Raw genomic sequence first — 20,698 nt, forward strand, 5'->3', positions numbered from 1 at the left:
ACCAATTCATTAAGAAAAACATAACAACCCAAATCTGTACACTCTTAGTGAAAGAGCTACAAAATGTATGAAAACAAAAATAACAGATCTGGGACATCACTAGTGGTCCAGCAGCTAAGAATCCGCCTTCCAATGCAGAGGATGCAGGTTCGATCCCTGGTCTGGGAACTAAGATCCCACATGCGGCGGGGCAAATAAGCCCATGTGCCACAACTACTGAGCCTGTGCACCACAACTAAAGAGCCCCTGTGCCACAACTACAGAGCCCATACACTCTGGAGCCACAACTAGAGAGGAACCCACATGCCACAACTAGAGAGAAGCCCGCACACTGCAAGGAAAGATCCTGCATGCCGCAACTAAGACCCGACACAGCCATAAATAAATAAATAAATAAATAAATAAATATTTTTTTAAAAAACAACAAACAAAAATAACAGAACTCAGGAAAGAGATGAAACCACTATAGTTGGATTTTTTTTTTAATATCTTTATTGGAGTATAATTGCTTTACAATGGTGTGTTAGTTTCTGCTTCATAACAAAGTGAATCAGCTCTACATATACATATATCCCCATATCTCCTCCCTCTTGCATCTGCCTCCCACCCTCCCTAGCCCACCCCTCTAGGTGGTCACAAAGCACTGAGCTGATCTCCCTGTGCTATGCGGCTGCTTCCCACTAGCTATCTATTTTACATTTGGTAGTGCGTATATGTCCATGCCACTATCTCACTTCATCCCAGCTTACCCTTCCCACTCCGCATGTCCTCAAGTCCATTCTCTACGTCTGCGTCTTTATTCCTGTCCTGCCCCTAAGTTCTTCAGAACCTTTTTTTTTTTTTTTTTTAGATTCCATATATATGTGTTAGCATACAGTGTTTGTTTTCCTCTTTCTGACTTACTTCACTCTGCATGACATACTCTAGGTCCATCCAGCTCTATAGTTGGACATTTTAACAACCTTCTCTCAGTATTTGATAGAACACATAGACAAAGAGTCTAATTGAGGAAATGGGAGCTTTTAGCAACACTATCAGTTAATTTGACCTAATAGACATTTATAGGTTACTACACCCAACAACTGCAGAATACACATTGTTTTTTCAAGTGTACATGGAACAGTCACTAAGACGTTATGCTGACATAAGTCTCAGTAAATTTCAAAGAAAGGAAATAACAGAGAATATGATATATGACAAAATAGATTTGTTGATAACAATAAGATATTTAGAAAAGACAAATAATTGGAAATTGAGCAACAAAGTATTTTGAACTAAAGGGTAAAGGAAAAAGACATCAAGATTTGTGGAATACAGCTATATAATGCTTATAGGCAAATTTATCACTTTAAATACTTATAATAGAAAAATAATTGTCTAAAATCAATGGTGTAAGCCCCCACCTTAAAAAGCTAGGGGAAGAGAAGCAAATCATATCCAAAGTAAGCAGAAGACAGATAATAATGAATATATGTGTGTAAATCAATGAAATGGGAAAGAAATGATAGAGAAAAGTCGGCAAGGCCAAAAGTTGGTTCTTTGAAAAGATTAATAAAATTGAAACCATTGTAAGACTGATCAGGAAAAAAAGAGAAGATACAAATCATAAATACCAGGAATGAAGGGGACATCACTATAGATCATACAGATAGAAGAAGAAGAATTTTAAAATTTGGGAATAAATTTACACTAATAAATGTGATAACTTAGAAGAAATGGACAGATTTTTTTGAAAGACACAGCTTATTAAAATACAAGAAGAAAATCTGAATAGTCCTATAGATGTTAGAAATTGAATTTATAATTTAAAACCCACAGAAAAAATTATAGACACATATGATTTCAGTGGTGAATTCTATTTTAAACATTTAATGAAAATCCTCAACAAAACATTAGCAAATGCAAGGTTGGTTCAATATTTTTAAAATCAACGCAGTTCACCACAAAGTAAAGAAGAAAAATTATACAGTCGTGTCAAATGATGCAGAAAAAGCATTTAACGAAGTTCACCATGTATTTATGATTAAAAAAAAATAAAACTCGGGCTTCCCTGGTGGCGCAGTGGTTGAGAGTCTGCCTGCTAATGCGGGGGACGTGGGTTCGGGCCCTGGTCTGGGAAGATCCCACATGCCGCGGAGCAACTAGGCCCGTGAGCCACAACTACTGAGCCTGCGCATCTGGAGCCTGTGCTCCACAACAAGAGAGGCCACGATAGTGAGAGGCCCGCGCACCGCGATGAAGAGTGGCCCCCGCTTGCCGCAACTAGAGAAAGCCCTCGAACAGAAACGAAGACCCAACACAGCCAAAACTAAATAAATAAAAATTAATTAAAAAAAAATAAAATAAAATAAAAATAATAATAAAAATAAAAATAAAACTCTCAGAAAACTAAACTAGAATAGCCAAGATATGGAAGCAACCTAAATGTCCATCGAGAGATAAATGGATAAAGAAGATGTGGTACACGCACTTACGGCCACCTAATCTATGACAAAGGAGGCAAGAATATACAATGGAAAAAAGACAGTCTCTTCAATAAGTGGTGCTGGGAAAACTGGACAGCTACATGTAAAAAAATGAAAGTAGAACACTCCCTAACACCATACACAAAAATAAACTCAAAATGGATTAAGAACCGGACACTATAAAACCCTTGGAGGAAAACATAGGCAGACCACTCTTTGACATAAATCACAGCAAGATCTTTTTTGATTCACCTCCTAGACTAATGAAAATAAAAACAAAAATAAACAAATGGGATCTAATTAAACTTAAAAGCTTTTGCGCAGCAAAGGAAACCATAAACAAAATGAAAAGACAGTCCTCAGAATGGAAGAAAATATTTGCAAATGAAGCAGCTGACAAGGGATTAATCTCCAAAATATAAAAACAGCTCATGCAGCTCAATACAGAAAAAAAACAATCCAATCAAAAAATGGGTGAAGACCTAAATAGACATTTCTCCAAAGAAGACATACAGATGGCCAACAGGCATATGAAAAGATGCTCAACATCACTAATTATTAGAGAAATGCAAATCAAAACCACAATGAGGTGTCACCTCACACTGGTCAGAATGGCCATCATCAAAAATTCTACAAACAATAAATGCTGAAGAGGGTGTGGAGAAAAGGGGACCCTTGTACACTGTTGGTGGGAATGTAAATTGGTACTGCCACTGTGGAGAACAGTATGGAGGTTCCTTAAAAAACTAAAAATAGAGCTACCATATGACCCAGCAATCCCACTCCTAGGCATATATCCGGAGAAAACCATAATTCAAAAGGATGCATGCACCCCGATGTTCAATGCAGCACTATTTACCATAGCCAGGGCATGGAAGCAACCTAAATGTCCATCAACAGAGGAATGGATAAAGAAGATGTGGTACATATATACAATGGAATATTACTCAGCCATAAAAAGTAACAAAATAGTGCCATTTGCAGAGACGTGGATGGACCTAGAGACTGTCATACAGAGTGAAGTAAGTCAAAAAGAGAAAAACAAATATAGTTTAATATCGCTTATATGTGGAATCTAGAAAAAAGGTGGAGATGAACTTATTTGCAAAGCAGAAATACAGTCACAGATGTAGAGAACAAACTTATGGTTGCCAAGGGGGGAAGAAGGGTGGGCTGAATTGGGAGATTGGGACTGATGTATATACACCACTATGTATAAAATAGATAACTAATGAGAACCTACTGTATAGCACAGGGAACTCTACTCAGTGCTCTATGGTGACCTAAATGGGAAGGAAATCCAAAAAAGAGTGGATATATGTATATGTACGACTGATTCACTTTGTTGTACAGCAAGAAACTAACACAGCATTGTAAAGCAACTATATTCCAATAAAATTTAATTGAAAAAGTTCAGGACTTCCCTGGTGGCGCAGTGGTTAAGAATCCACCTGCCAATGTAGGGGACACGGGTTCAAGGTCTGGCCCAGGAAGATCCCACATGCTCGGAGCAACTAAGCCCATGTGCCACAACTACTGAGCCTGCACTCTAGAGCCCGTGAGCCACAACTACTGAGTCCACGTGCCACAGCTACTGAAGCCTGTGTGCCTAGAGCCTGTGCTCCGCAACAAGAGAAGCCACCGCAATGAGAAGTCCACACACCGCAACGAAGAGTAGCCCCCGCTCACCGCAACTAGAGAAAGCCCATGTGCAGTGACGAAGACCCAATGCAGCCAGAAATAAAAAATAAATAATAAATAAAATTTTTTTAAAAATGTGGTACACATATACAATGGAATATTGCTCAGCCATAAGAAAGAATTAAATGATGCCATTTGTGACAATATGGATGGACCTAGAGGGTATTATCCTAAGTGAAATAAGTCAGAGAAAGATAAATACTGTATGATTTCATTTATATGTGGAATCTAAAAAACAAAACAAAACAGAAATAGACTCATAGATACGAAGAATAAACACGTAGTTGCCAGAGGGGAGGTGGTGGGGGAGATGAGTGAAATAGGTGAGGGACGTTAAGAGGTACAAACTTACAGTTACAAAATAAATGAGTTGGGCTTCCCTGGTGGCACAGTGGTTAAGAATCCGCCTGCCAATTCAGGGGACATGGGTTCGAGCCCTGGTCCGGGAAGATCCCACATGCCGCAGGGCAACTAAGCCAGTGCACCGCAACTACTGAGCCTGCACTCTAAAGCCCACGAGCCACAACTACTGAGCCCGTGTGCCACAACTACTGAAGCCTGTGTGCCTAGAGCCCAAGCTCCGCAACAAGAGAAGCCACCAAAATGAGAAGCCCACGCACTGCAACGAAGACTAGCCCCTGCTCACAGCAACTAGAGAAAGCCCGCGCACAGCAACAAAGACCCAATGCAGCCAAAAATAAATTAATTAATTAATTAAGAAACAAAAACAAAAAACAAATGAGTCACACGGATGAAATATACAGCATGGGGGATATAGTCAATAATAGTGTATGGTAACAGATGGTAACTAGACTTATCGTGGTGATCATTTTGTAATGTATAGAAACATGAAATCATTATGTTGTGCACCTGGAACTAACATGGCGTTGTAGGTCAATTATACTTCAATAAAAATAAATAAATTATTATTATTAATGTTTTAAAAATAAACTAGAAGGGAACCTTCCTTAGGTAGAGGACATCTAAGAAAAACCTACAGCTAAAGATTAAGTATAATGTTGAAATGTTAAACATTTTCCCCAAAAGATTGGACATAATAATTTACTTCCTTATTATCTCTTGGACCTGTCCATTCCTCTCCATCTCCACTGCCACTACCCTGGTCTAAGCTGCCATTACTTCTTATTTAGCCTGTTGCAGTAACTTTCTAACTGGTCTCCATAAAACCACTTTAGCCCTTTCCAATGAACCATTCTTCAAATCGTAGCTAGAGGAATCTTTGCAAAACACAAATCCATTCAAGTCACTCCTCTGCTTAACAGCACTCAATGGCTTCTCATTGCCCTTAAAATAACTGCCAAACTCCTTAACATGGTCTATAAGTTCCCAGCTGCCTCACCAGTCTTACTGCATATCACTTTCTTCATGTTCTAGCAGGAAAACAGTTTGGCATTTTCTTAAATATGTACTTACGCAATTCAGCAATCACATACCTGGGTATTTATCCTAGAGAAATGAAAACTCACATTCACACAAAAACCTGTACATGAACGTTCATAGCAGCTTTCTATTGGGGGTGGGGGGAGGCGTTGTTAACTCTTATTTCCTAAACTTAGAAGCAGCATATCCTACTCTAGATTTTTTTTCTAGTTTTATTGAGATATAGTTGACATACAGCACTGTATAAGTTCAAGCTGTACAGCATATGACTTATGTATATCATGAAATGATTCCCACAATAAGTTTAGTTAACATGCATCATCTCACACAGATACAAAAAAAGAAAAAAAGAAAAAATCATTTTTCTCTTGTGATGAGAACTCAGGATTTAGTCTCTTAACAACTTTCATATATATCATATAGCATTGCTAACTACAGTCATCTGTAGCAGCTTTACTTGTAGTAAACCAAACTGGAAACAACCCAAATGTTCATCAACAGATTGTGTTATAATCCAACAATGGAATACTACTCAGTAATAAAAAAGGAACAAATTATTGATACCTATGACAATATGGATGAATCTAAAATGTATTATGCTGAGTGAAAAAAGCAAGTCTCAAAAGACTATATACTGTATGATTCCATTAGTATGACAAATAAATGTAACGTGTATTAGGTCAATTGGCAAAATATTAATAAGGTCTGTTTATTAAATAATAGTATTGTATCAATGTTAATTTCCTGATTTTCATCACTGTGTTGTAAGAGAATGTCCTTGTTTTTTGGGGAAATACACACAGGTATTTAGGAGCAAAGGGGTACATCTACAGCAGGGTATCTACAGCAGTTCAGAAAAAAGTCTATTGGAGAAGAGGATGATAAAGAAAATATGATAAACTTAACATTTGGGTCTGGGTAAAAATGAGAATTCTTATATTCCTGTAACTTTTCTGTAAGTCTGAAATTATTTCAAAATAAACAGCTTAAAAAATAACCCTATAGTATTGGCAGGTTATAGATTAGCAGGAAGAGACCACATATAGGCACACATACCTACTCACTACTTCCTGATTTATTTAGCCAAGGAAACAAAGTTTAGCAGAAGCCAGGTGGCTACACAAAGCAGGAGCAGATGCAGCACATCTTTGCTGGCTTTCTCCGTGTCTCTTGATTTCCTGTGGGGGGTACAGCTACTGCTGACACTCTTCACTCAGTCAGTGAGTGTTCCAGAGCTGATAACATAGCCAGTCTCTCACACTAACACCTTTTTATATTCTGACTTACTTCATCAGCATCTTCTTAAGGAATTTACACTAAGACTATATGAGCTTACACTTAAGGGAATATCAGAGTGTTCTAAATTAGAACACCTGCACGTCAAAGAGTGAACCAAACTGATCAGCAGCAACGGTACTTCCTCATCGTGGGAGGGGATGCAGAGCTAGTGCCCAGGTGGCTCTGAACAGTATCTCTGCCTCCAGCTTTCCCTATTCTCCACAAAGATCAGAAGAGATTGGGGGGAGATTAGATTCTTTATCTCTAAAGTCATTTAGGTTTATACATTTTTAAAAATTATTTACTTATTTATTTGGCTGCATCAGGTCTTAGTTGCGGCATGCAGGATCCTCGTTGTGGCATGCGGGATCTTTCATTGTGGCGCGCAGGCTCCAGAGTGTGTGGGCTCAGTGGTTGCGGTGTGCGGGCTCTCTAGTTGTGGTGTGCGGGGTCAGTAGTCGTGGCACGTGCGGGCTTAGTTGCCCGGTGGCATGTGGGATCTTAGTTCCCCAACGAGGGATTGAACCTGCATCCCCTGCATTGGAAGGCAGATTCTTAACCACTGGACCACCAGGGAAGTCCCTAGGTTTATACATTTTTAAAAGGCAAAACAAAAATGGGGATATTTTTTCATTTGATTATACAATAATTGGTTCTTAAAGAATGTATTGATAAAACGATTGGATTAGATGCTTTTTAGTTCCACAGCTCTGTGATCAATCCTAGAACCACCCTGAGCTGAACAGCTATGGTATGAACTTAACTTTTTTTTTTTTCTGGTACAACAACCAAGGTAAATATTTAACAGAATTACAAATCAGGGCTGGAGAGCTTCACCTGTCTTAAGTAAATGCATTTATCTGAAATACTGAATGATTCCTTCATTTAACAAAGAATAGGGGCTTTCCTGCTGGTGCAGTGGTTGAGAATCCACCTGCCAATGCAGGGGACACGGGTTCGATCCCTGGTCTGGGAAGATCCCACATGCTGCGTAGCAACTAAGCCCGTGTGCTACAACTACTGAGCCTGCGCTCTAGGGCCCACGAGCCACAACTACTGAGCCCTCGTGCCTCAACTACTGAAGCCCACGCGCCTAGAGCCCGTGCTCTGCAATGAGAAGCCACCGCAATGAGAAGCCCATGCACTGCAATGAAGAGTAGCTCCCGCTCGCTGCAACTAGAGAAAGCCCGCGCGCAGCAGCGAAGACCCAACACAGCCAAAAATAAATAAATAAATTTATTTTAAGAAACCCCAAAGAATAGCATCTACTTTGAGGAGCACCATGATCCCCAGGCTGTAAGAGCTCACATTCTAGTATAAGGAAACAAGGCCACTGCTCAATGAAGTGAATGGTCATAAAAGAGTGCAAAAGAATAATCCTCTCAAGATTCAGAGACTGCAGACAGCAGGAGCCCATCAGAATTGCTGGAGCAGTGGAACTCAATTTGGCTGTTGTGTGCTTTACTGCAGGCCCAGGGTGTCACGTACAGAGCCATGAAAGATAACTGCAACAGCCTGTGGATCCAGGCCCTGGTGGGTGATTACTTACAGCCTTGTGCATAGGTCTGTGTTTGGAGCATCAGCCTGTTATTGAGGCATCCTCACCCTGCCACCAGCTCCCTCTCTGCTTCTTCCAATCCCTCCCGGCAAACCACTAAGGCTCTCTGCCCTTAGTGAGTGTCTGATTCTGTTCCTCTTTAAGAGGCTTTCCATAACATGTCAATGTTACGGAAATCTTATTGTTTTTTCTTGGAGGAAAGCTATTAGCATCTTTTCATGTGTCTGTTGGATATATGTATGTCTTCTTTGGAAAGATGTATATTCAGGACCTCTGCCCAATTATTAATTGGGTTATTTGTTTGTTGGTGTTGAGTTGTATGAGTTCTTTTTATATTTTAGATATTAACCCCTTATTAGATACATTGTTTGCAAATATTTTCTTCCAAAGCCTTTTGGTTTTGTTGTTAGTTTCCTTCATTGTGCAAAAGCTTTTTAGTTTGATGTCGCTACATCAGGGAAATAGAAATAAAAACCACAATGCAATATCATCTCAGATCTGTCAGAATGGCTATTATCAAAAAGATAGCAAATAACAAGTGTTGGCGAGGATGTGGAGAAAACGGAACCCTTGTGCACTGTTGGTGGGAATGTAAATTGCTGCAGCCACTATGGAAAACAGTACGGAGGTCCCTCAAAATATTAAAATAGAAGTACCAGACAATCCAGCAATTCCACTTGTGTATTTTTGCAAAGAAAATGAAAACACTAAAAGAATGAAATCTTGCCATTTGCAACAAGGATGTACTTAGAGGGTATTAAGCTAAGTGATATAAGTCAGACAGAGGAAGACAAATACTGTATGATTTCACTTATATGTGAAATCTAAAAAAACAAATAAACAAGTAAAACAAAACAGAAATTAGACTCATAGAGAATAAACAGGTGGTTGCCAGAGGGGAGGTGGTGGGGGAGATGAGTGAAATAGGTGAGGGAGATTAAGAGGTACAAACTTAACGGTTACAAAAGAAATGAGTCACAGGGATGAAATGTGCAGCATGGGGAATATAGTCAATAATAGTGTAAATATTTTGTATGATAACAGATGGTAACTGGACTTACTGTGGCAATCATTTTGTAATGTATAGAAATATCAAATCATTATGTTGTGCACCTGAAACTTGCATAGTATTGTAGGTCAATTATACTTCAATCAATAAATCTGTCTATTGATAGAGTAAAGAAACACGACAACAAAATGCAATGCATGACCCCTCACTGGATCTTGGGTTGGAAAGGAAAGCCAGCTATAAAAGATATTATTTTATTGGAACAATTGTTATAATTTGACTATGGAGTTGATGCTATTTAATATTATATAAATGTTGGATTTCTTGAGTGTAACATTATGATTATGTAAGGCAGAATGCCTTTGTTTTATTAGATACAGGCTGAAGTATTTAGAGTTAAGTCTCATGATGTCAGTACTTACTTCCAAATGATTCAGCAAATACAGTTATTCAGAGAGAGAGAGAAAGCCACTGAGAGATAAATAAAGCAAATGTGCCAGAATATTAAAAACTGGTAAATCTAGGCTGATGGTATACAAGTGTTTATTATTTTTTTCCAATTTGTTATATAGGTTCAAAATATTTCAAAATAGAAAAAGGGGTGGGAGAAGTTCAACATAGACTTTCCAGGTCAACCAGGTTTAGAAGGTGAATGGGAAAACAATAGGACCCAGGTTCAATCCCTGGTTGGGGACCTAAAATCCTATAAGCTGCATGATGCAGCCAAAAAAAAAAAAAAAAAAAAAAGAATAGCTGAACAATACTACTATATATTTAGAGCATAAAAAATAACTAGAGATAATACCTCCATCAGTTCATGGCATAAACAATTGTAGTAGTCTAAAGTAAAAAGAAATCCCCTAACCACTCTCAGGCACTTAATTCCCTCAAGGATTCCCTATTAAGCAGCATTTGATGTACAAATCAGAGTGTTTCATGTCCAAGACTTTTAAAAGAATTAATTCAGTCATTTCTATAGTTGAGAAACATACTGTAGAGCAGTATTATATGCTAGGTGTTGTGCTAGGTAACTAAGGAAGAAAAGAAAAAAAAAGATCAAGTATCTACTATGTGACAGGCACTGTGGTAGATGCTTTACAAAGATGAACATATTTAGTATTCAAAGCAACCACGTGAAATATATTATTTTCCAGGTCCCACCCCCAAGAGATTATGATTCAGTAGTTGGGAGGAGTGCAGGAGATACAGAACATGCATTTTAAACAAGCCTCTAGGTGATTGTGATGCAAGAGATCCATGAATCGCACTGAGAAATACTGAGTGAGAGAAAGAATGAATTTGCATGATGGCAAGTGGCATGCATTTTTCAAATTTATTCTTCCCAACCCATTTATTACTCTTACATCAAGCCATGACAAACAGACATTATTATTCTCCTTTTATAAATGGTTAAACTGAGGCACAGTCAGGCTATATAACTTGGTTAAGGTATCTAGTTAAAATGTGACAGTGCCTGGACCTATAAATCTAAATATCTACTAGATATCTCTTGATGCCCTAATGTAAGTTCAAGCTCAACATATTCCAAAAGAATTAATCATTTTCTCTACCCAGCCTCTGCCCCAAACACAAACACATCTGTTCCTCCTCGTCATATACCCAATCTCAATAAATGACACCACCATGTACCCATTTATCTATTCTAGAATTCTCCTTTGCCTGCTAAATCTAATAAACTGCCTTATCCTGCCAATTTCACCTTCTTTTCTGAAATTATTTTTTTTTACTGAAGTACAGTTGAATTACAATGTTGTGTTAATTGCTGCTGTACAGCAAAGTGACTCAATTATACATATATATATACATACTTTTTCATATTATTTTCCATTATGGTTTATCACAGGATATTGAATATAGTTTCCTGTGCTACACAGTAGGACCTTGTTGTTTATTTATTCTGTATATACCAGTTTGCATCTGCTAATCCCAAACTCCCAATCCAACCCTCTCACCTTCTTAATAGTTTTCATATTTGCTGTTTCATATCCACCCACACTACTACTAACTTAACAATAACAGCTTCATTTATTGAGTGCCTACACCATATCTAGCACAGTACAGTAACCCTTAGATCAACTCTGTGAGGTGGGTAATATTACTATCTCCATTTTATAGATGAGGACTCTGAGGCTTAATAGCTTTGATTTGATGTCCTTTTGCTTCTATACAGATGAGTTCTAGTCAACAGCTCAGCTTTCCCTCTCATCTTTCCTAGTTCTTCTCTCTCCAGCTAGTTCTAGAACACCTCCTCTTGTTTATTCTACTGACAAATGAAACTTAACAAGATGAAAACTAAACCTACAGCAAACTTTTCCTATTTTCCTATTATCATCACTGGCAACTTCACAGTTTTGTAGTCTTTAGTGTTGAAGTTTATAAGAGGAATCATGATGTTGTAGAAAGGAACAGGAAAGAAAGTTAGAATCTGACCTGAATTTACTATTTGATTTCACATTTTTCTAGCTTTCTAGCTCTAAACTCTGTGCTTATTAAGTTTCCTTAAATACAGAATGAGGTTAAGGGTAATATTAACTCATGTGGTCTTATATGGGAAAAATATATAGTGTTAAATCCATTTCTGAAGAAAAAAAATCCATTGTGGCACACTCATAAGTTGGTACTCCAATATATCTTAAACCCATAGTCTGGATAATCTTTGTCAGTCAAATCAATCTCCTGCTTAAGTATCTGAAGTGGCTATGTCTTGTCTACTGAATAAAATGTAAACTGAGCTCTGCAGACACCCGACACCCTCAACCATACCACTGCCTATTCTTACACCACACTAGCTTTACTCTATGAAACAATCCAATGGAGTCATTTGGTTCACAAGCATTACAGCTTCTTATTCCTCAGCCTTCTCTCATTCTGTCCCTTCTATATCTCAAAGCCCTCTCATTTCTTTTACCAATCCTTTCTTTTTGTAAAGAAAGGTATATTCCTTTCTTTAAGATCTAGGTTGGTAGCTAACAAGCAACTAGGTGTCTGGATCAAAACAATGAGTGTATGCAGTTCAAAACAAAGGCACCACAATGAGACCGGTAGGAGGGGTGGACTCACGATATAATCAAATCCTGTACCCCAGGGGTGGGCAACCCACAAACTGGAGATTAATTATATTACAGAGGTTCTCACACAGGAGTGAGAGTTCTGAGCCCCACGTAAGGCCTTCCAGCCCAGGGGTCTGGCACCATGAAGAGGACTTGGCTTTGAAGGCCTGCAGGACTTGAACGCAGAAGCTCCTCAGGATTGATGGAAATAGAGACTTCACTCTTAAAGGGCATACACAAAATCTCATACACCCTGGGACCAAGGGTAAAAGCAGTAATTTGATAGAAGACTGGCCCAGACTTACCTGCTGGTCTTGGAGGGTCTCCTGGGGTGGGGGAGACCCTGGGGACATAGACAATGGTAGCAGAAACATCAGGAAGCATTCATCTGCATGAGCTCTCCTGGAGGCTGGCACACCTTGGCACATCTAGACCTGGCCCCACGGAACAGGCTGTAGGCTTTAGTGCTGGGACGCCTGAGGCCAAATAACAAACTGGGTGGGAACATAGCCCCACCCATCAGCAGACAGGCTGCCTAAAGACTTCCTGAGCCCACAGCCACCTGTAGACAGCTTCTAGACACAGCCCTGCCCACCAGAGGGCCAAGACCCAGCTCAACCCACCAGGGCGCAGACATCAGAACTAAGAAAACTACAGTTCTGCAGCCTGCCGCAGGCTAGACACCACCCTGGGGCCAGCTGGCCCCTGGCCCTTGGGTGATGAGAGGGGAGTGTAATCCTGGGACACATAGGATGTCTCCTACAGAGGACCACTTTTCCAAGGTGGAGAAACATAACTAACCTACCACATACATAAAAATACAAATAGCAATTTAGAAAAGATGAGGAGACAGAGGAATATGTTTCAGATGAAGGAACAAGATAAAACCCCAGAGGAAGAACTAAGTGACATGGAGGTAGGCAATCTACCCACGAAAGTGTTGAGAGTAATGATCGTAAAGATGATCAAAGAACTCAGGAGGAGAATGGATGCACAGAGTGAGAAATTAGAAGTTTTTAACAAGGAATTAGAAAATATAAAGAACAACAAAACAGAACTGACAAATACAATAACTAAAATGAAAAACGCACTAGAAGGAATCAATAGTAGACCAAATGAAGCAGATGAATGGATCAGTGAGCTGGAATACAGAGTAATGGAAATCACCACCACCAAACAGAAAGAAGGAAAAAAAAATGAAAAGAAATGAGGACAGTTTGAGAGACCTCTGGGACAACATCAAATGCACTAATATTCGCATTATAGGGATCCCATAAGAAGAGAGAAAGGGCCTGAAAAAACATTTGAAGAGATAGTAGCTGAAACCCTCCCTAACCTGAGAAAGGAAATAGTCACCAAAGTCTAGGAAGCGCAGAGTCCCATACAGGATTAACCCACAGAAGAACACACTAAGACATGTTGTAATCAAAATGATATAAATTAAAGATAGAGAGAATATTAAAAACAACAAGGGAAAAGCAACAAATAACATACAAAGGAACTCCCATAAGGCTATCAGCTGATTTTTCAGCAGAAACTCTGCAGGCCAGAAGGGAGTGGCACAATACACTTAAAGTGATGAAAGAGGAAAAATCCACAATCAAATAATACTCTAACCAACAAGGCTCTTGTTCAGATTTGACGGAGAAATCAAAAGCTTTACAGACAAGCAAAAGCTAAAAGAATTCAGCACCACCAAACCAGCTTTATGACAAATGCTAAAGGAACTTCTCTAGGCAGAAAAGAAAAGGCCACAACTAGGAACAAGAAAATTACGAAATGGAAAAGCTCACTGGTAAAGGCAAACATACAAAAAAGGTAGGAAATCATCCACACACCTAGCTAGTAGGGAGGTTAAATGACAAAAGTAGTGAAATTATTTGTATCCACAATAAGTGGTTAAGGGATACACAAAACAATTAGATGTAAAATATAATATCAAAAAAAGTAATTGTGGGGCTTCCCTGGTGGTCCAGTGGTTAAGACTCTGTGCTTCAACTGCTGGGGTGTGGGTTTGATCCCTAGTCAGGGAACTAAGATCCCACATGTTGTGTGGCATGGCCAAAAAAAAAAAAAAGTAATTGTGAGGGGAAGAGAGTACAAATGCAGGTTATCTAAAATGCATTGGACATTAAGAGATCAGCAACTTAAACATATATATATACAGACTGCTACACAAAAGCCTCACTGTAAACAAAAATCTCTAATAGATATATACACAAAAAAGAAAAAGGAATCCAAACATAACACTAAAGATACTCATCAAGGACTTCCCTGGTGCTGCAGTGGTTAAGAATCCACCTGCCAATGCAGGGGACACGGGTTCAAGCCCTGGTCCGGGAGGATCCCACATGCCACAGAGCAACAAAGCCCATGCGCCACAACTACCAAGCCTGCGCTCTAGAGCCTGCGAGCCACAACTACTGAGAGAATAACCTTCTCTCATGCCACAGAGCAACTAAGCCCATGCGCCACAACTACTGAGCCTGCGTGCCACAACTACTGAAGCCTGTGTGCCTAGAGCCTGTGCTCCACAACAAGAGAAGCCACCACAATGAGAAGCCCGTGCACTGTAACAAAGAGCAGCCCCCACTCACCGCAACTAGAGAAAGCCTGTGTGCAGCAACAAAGACCCAACATAGCCAAAAATAAATAAATAAATAAATAACATTTTTTTAAAAAGATAGTCATCAAATCACAAGAGAAGAGAACAAAAGAAGAAAGGGGAAAAAAGACCTCACAAACAAATCCAAAACAATTAACAAAATGGCAATAGTAACACACCTATTGATAATTACCTTAAATGTAAACGAACTAAATGCTCAAACCAAAAGATATACACTGGCTGGATAGATACAAAACAGGACTTGTATATATGCTGCCTACAAGACACTCATTTCAGGTCTAGAGACACATACAGACTGAGAGCGGGGGGACGGTAGATGATATTCCATGCAAATGGAAATCAAAACAAAGCCAGAGTAGCAATATTTTTATCAGAGAAAGCAGACTTTGAAATGAAGATTGTTACAAGAGATAAAGAAGGACATATACATAATGATCAAAGGATCAATCCAAGAAGAAGATATAACAATTGTAAATACTTAGGAACACCTCAATATATAAAGCAAATGTTAACAAACATAAAAGGAGAAATTGACAGTAACACAATAATAGTGGGGGACTTCAACACACCCCACTATCCCATCCCCACTTCTGTGGTCGCCTTGGAAAGCAACAACCTGGAATCACAGTGCAAACCACCAGCTGTGCAATCACCTAATGGATTAAAGCTCCTTCAAATGCCCATTCCCAGAGAACTGTCATTATTTGACCTGTTTGGTGGTTCCTTGGAAGGCCCCACTCATAGGCTGTCTTTATTTGATCTGACTTGGAGCTTGCCAGTGCAAACCATCTTTTCTCCCAGAGGAGCTTGTCAAAAACAGTCAAAGACAATTGTTTAACAGTGCAGCTGCCTGAGGCAGTAGACAACAGGGCAAATGAGAGGTTCCAGTAAACTAAAATGAAAAAAATAAGAAATGAGATGTTTATGGGGACTTTGAAAAGCTCAGGTATGAACCTTGGTATTGAAAAGGCCATACACATGTCCAGGATTGTGCACATGCTCAGGAATGACATGAAAAGGCCCTAAGATCACAATTCTGGGTACCCTTGAGAGTCTGCATAAGCAAGGAGCAAGCAGAGTTTTAAACTGTCTGGCTAAGTGCTGACTGCATACCCCAAATTGCATACAGAGCCCCTTACCATAAAGTGGAACACCTATTGGTTTCAGACATATAGGGAAACTTCTGTCATTGTTTCAGGAAACCATATCTAAAGAACTAAAGGAAAGTATGAGAACAGTATCTAACCAAATAGAGAATAACAATAAAAAGATAGAAGTTATTTTTTAAAGGAAATTCTGGAGCTGAAAAGTACAATATTGAAAAGTTCACTAAAGGGGTACAATGGCAGGTAAGAATCAGCAAAACTGAAAGATAGGTAAATTGAGATGATCCAATCTGAGAAAAAGGATAGAAAAATGAATGAAAACAATGAACAGAGCCTCAAGAGACCTGTGGGACACCTGAAACCCCTACAAAAAAACAAAAAAACAAAAAAAAACACACAACATACTCCCTAACAGTTTTCACAGAGGAGAAGAGATAGAAGGGGCAGAAAGAATATTTGAAGAAATAATGGGTGAAAACGTCCCAAATTTGATGATGAACAACAATCTACACATCTATGAAGCTCAATACATTCCAAGTAGGATAAACTCAAAGAGATCCACATGTAGATGTATCATAGTCAAACTGTCAAAAGTTAAATATAAAGAGAGAATTTTGAAAGCAGCAAGAGAGAAGTGACTTGTCAAATCCAAAGAAATCTTAATAACATTTGATTTCTCATTAGTAACCAGTAATGCCAAAAAAAGTGGGATGACATTTTCAAAGCATTGAAAGAAAGACTGTCTATCACAAATTGTATATCCAGCAAAACTATCCTTCAGAATGGAAGGATCAACTTCCATCACTACAGGACGAAGAGCTCCATTACTTGCACCTAAGTGTAAATTATTAAAACAAACAAACCAACAAACATAACCTAAAAAAAATTTTTTTTAACCCCAATCATTCAAAGACTTTGGAAAAGGTCCAAAGAGGAAACAGCAAATTAAGAAATACGTATTCAAGAAAAAATATAAATATTTGGTAGGAAAGGTGAAAATCTGTGATATTTCAAGAAAGACTGCTGCCTGCCTCCCTCCTCCTAGTTCAGTGAGGTGGAGACTCCACTCCAGACTGCTGCAGCCAAGAACATAGGGCTATTTCTTCTTTCAGCTACCAGCTGTAAGGCTTTCTTCCTGGGAGAATCAGGACATCAATGTTTCTCATACTGCCTGCAGCTATCTATTGCTGAAGCTAAGTCTCAAGTGAGTGTGGTGGAGAGGTAGGGGGTTCCCTTCTTTTATCCAACCTCCACTCATGGAATGGAGACTCTATTTTGGGCATGGCACACTGAGAATACTTGAGGAGCTTCAATATAAGGGAAGTGAAATTTCAAATCACAATGAGATAACATTTCACATCAACTAGGATGGTATAATAAAAACAAAGCAAAACAAATAAGAGTAAGAGTTGATGAGGAAGGATTTAGAAAAACTGGATCCATCATACATTTCTAACATTTATAATGTAAAATGGTGCAGTTACTTTGGAAAACAGTCTGGCAGTTCCTCAAAAGGTGAAACATAGAGTTACCATATTACCCAGAGTTTCCAGTCCTAGGTATGTGCTTAAGAGAACTGAATGATTTTGTTTATATGAAACATCTAGAATAGGCACATCTATAGCAACAGAACGTAGTAGTTGCCAGGAGCTGGAGGGAAGGAAGAATGGGTAGTGACTGCTAACAGTTATAGGGTTTCCTCTGGGGTGATAAACATATTCTGGAGTTAGTAGTGGTAGTTATTGTACAAGGTTATGCCAAAAAGTCCATTGAATTGCATACTTTAAAACTCTAATGGTGAGTTTAATGGTATGTGTATTATATCGAGAGAGAGAGAGAGAGAGAGAAAAAAAATGGAAGAAATAGTTACTTTTTACTTGGAACTTTGTCATTATGGCTTAGGAGTTTGAAAATCACTTGGTCAACCTTATGCAGTGTCAACCATACACTAATAGCTTACCTCAGTTCCTGTTTCTCGCCAATCCCAAGCCCGACTTCCCCCTGGCCACACTTTGCAGTCCTTATAGATTTTAGTAGAGCCTTGTACTTTCATTTGCCCCCATGAGAGGGAAGCAATTTCAGGGGAAGACATAAGGAACTTAATTGAACTCTGAAATTAAAAGAAAAATATACTAAGTCAGTTTTAAAGTAAGGTTGAAACAGCTCCAAAATACAGGAGCTATACTATAAACAGAATGTATTTCAAAATATAATGCTGTAGACAAAATATAGTAAGCCCTGGTCCTCTATGAGTTAAGAAGCATCTTTCTCATTTATGTGGTTGTCACTTCTTCTCCGGAGGTCTAAAAAGTGAAATGTTTTTCTTGGGATCCTGAATCATCCAACCATGGAAACTAGATACTACAATTACTTCTCAGACTCTGGAGGGAATTCTCAGGATATTTTTGAGAGATAAAATTAAAGGTGGAGATTTAGTTCAGCACGATGGAGTGAGGAAGTTGACAAATCCTTTCCCAAAAAGCAGGTATAGAGCTGGAAAAACTGTCAAAATAACAATTTGGCACTCTGGAAATAATATTAAAGACATACTGCAAACTGAAAAATGCTTATTCATGAAAACCACTGAATTTCAGGTAAGAACAGTAAGATGTCTTTTTGTTCTTGCCTGGGATTACTCCCATGCCCCTACAACAGTTCTGTTGGCACAGAGGTTCAACTTGATTGGGGCAGGGCATGAAAACCAACAGTCTTGCTGCTAAGGCAGAGGAGGCTCACTTGATTTAGAGCATTTTCAGTTAACCTGGTGATTTCAGTGGCAAGTAAATATGGATGGCAGGTGGCTCTGCTTCCTTAATATTGTTAAGCCTGTTTGGAACAAGCAATGGATCGTCAGAGTAGACAGGGATTTAAAAGGAATTCCCAAGAGGTGCTTGATAAGCTCTCTATCCAGAGTGGAGCAAAGGCTGTGAGCATATGCATCAAAGACAGGAATAGGCCTAAGTCATGGAAATGTTCTGGGCCAATGGAGCCTACAGAACATGCAAGGTGAAGAGGTGAGGGGGCTCAGGAGGACTCAGAAGAATGTAAGAGCCGGGGAAGAGATGAAAACATCTGAACATTGAACGTACTCCCCAGCACACACACTGACCCATCAGTAGAGAGGGTAAGTCTTACTGGCTTGAGGTGTTTGAACACAATCTTTGGCTGTACGCTAAGATATATAGGCACAGAGGAGACCCCCTAGGAAGCCAAGCTTAAAAGTGAAAACAAGGGGAACTCCCTGGCGGTCCAGTGATTAGGACTTGGCACTTTCACTTCTGGGACCAGGGTTCAATCCCTGGTTGGGGAGTTCCCGCAAGCCACGTGGCACGGACGAAAAAAGAAAGAAAAAAAAAGCCCTTAATACAGATTTCAGTGGCCACACATTGCATGGGAGACAGAATCCACAGATTTAGTTTAGGCAAGTGACTAAACAGAAACAAATAAACTAAGAACAACAATGTAGGGGGAAAATCCAAATCCAGACTCTATAATACACTATCTAAAATACCCAGTTTTCAATAAAAAATGACAAGACATGCAAAGAAACAAAAAAATGTGACTCACACTCATCAATTGAAACAGTATCTGAGCACTCCCATATATTTGACTTAGCAAAGACTTCAAAGAAGCTACTCTAAATATGTTCAAAGAACTAAAGAAAACTATTCATGAAGAATCAAAATTATGATGAAACAGGGGAAGGGCAAGTTAGGGGGATGGGATTAAGAGATACAAAATGCTCTGTATAAAATAGATATGCAACAAGGTTATATTGTATAGCACAGGGAATTATAGCCATCAGTGTTCTTGTAACTTTTAGTGGAGTATAATTTGTAAAAATAGTGAATCACTATGCTGTATACCTAAAACTAATGTAATGTTGTAAATCAGCTATACCTCAGGGACTTCCCTGGTGGTCCAGTGGTTAAGAATCCACCTTCCAGTGGAGGGGACGTGGGTTCCATCCCTGGTCAGGGAACTAAGATCCCGCATGCCGCAGGGCAATGAAGCCCATGTGCTGCAACTACAGAGCCTGCATGCCACAACTACAGAGCCCGTGTGCCACAACTAAGACCCGACACAGCCAAAAATAAATAAATATTTAAAGAAAACTATACTTCAATGTAAAAATTATGATGACAATGACTCAATGAATATAGAATCTCAATAAAGAGCTAGACATTTCAAAAAAGAATCAAATGGGAATTCTAGCATTGATAAGTACAATTAACTAAAAGGTGCTTGATTCAGGTTTCTCCAGAGAAACAGCACCAATAGACTATATATATTAACAGATTTATTTCACAGAAGTGGCTCATGCAATTGTGGGGATTGCCTAGTGCAAAATGTGCAGGGCAGGCTGGCAGGCTGCTAACTTTCAGGCAAGAGTTGTCATTTCAGTATTGACGTGTTATTTCTTCTTCCTCAAGGAAACCTCACTTTTCCTTTTGAGGCCTTTCAACTAATTGAATGAGGCCTT

General features: G+C 39.1%; 1 protein-coding gene across 2 annotated transcripts in view; it reads right to left on the reverse strand.

Moving 5' to 3' along the window:
- The window catches only part of AAMDC (adipogenesis associated Mth938 domain containing), a 30,933-nt gene that overhangs the window by 3,908 nt on the left and 6,327 nt on the right, over positions 1–20,698 (reverse strand). For both annotated transcript variants that reach the window (XM_036859707.1, XM_036859708.1), the window contains exon 2: positions 18,176–18,325. In XM_036859707.1, coding sequence (XP_036715602.1) covers positions 18,176–18,307 — 132 coding nt within the window. In that variant the 5' untranslated portion in view covers positions 18,308–18,325. The remainder of the gene's footprint in view (positions 1–18,175; positions 18,326–20,698) is intronic.

The sequence above is a fragment of the Balaenoptera musculus genome, chromosome 8, assembly GCF_009873245.2.
Source record: "Balaenoptera musculus isolate JJ_BM4_2016_0621 chromosome 8, mBalMus1.pri.v3, whole genome shotgun sequence".
Lineage (NCBI taxonomy): Eukaryota > Metazoa > Chordata > Mammalia > Artiodactyla > Balaenopteridae > Balaenoptera > Balaenoptera musculus.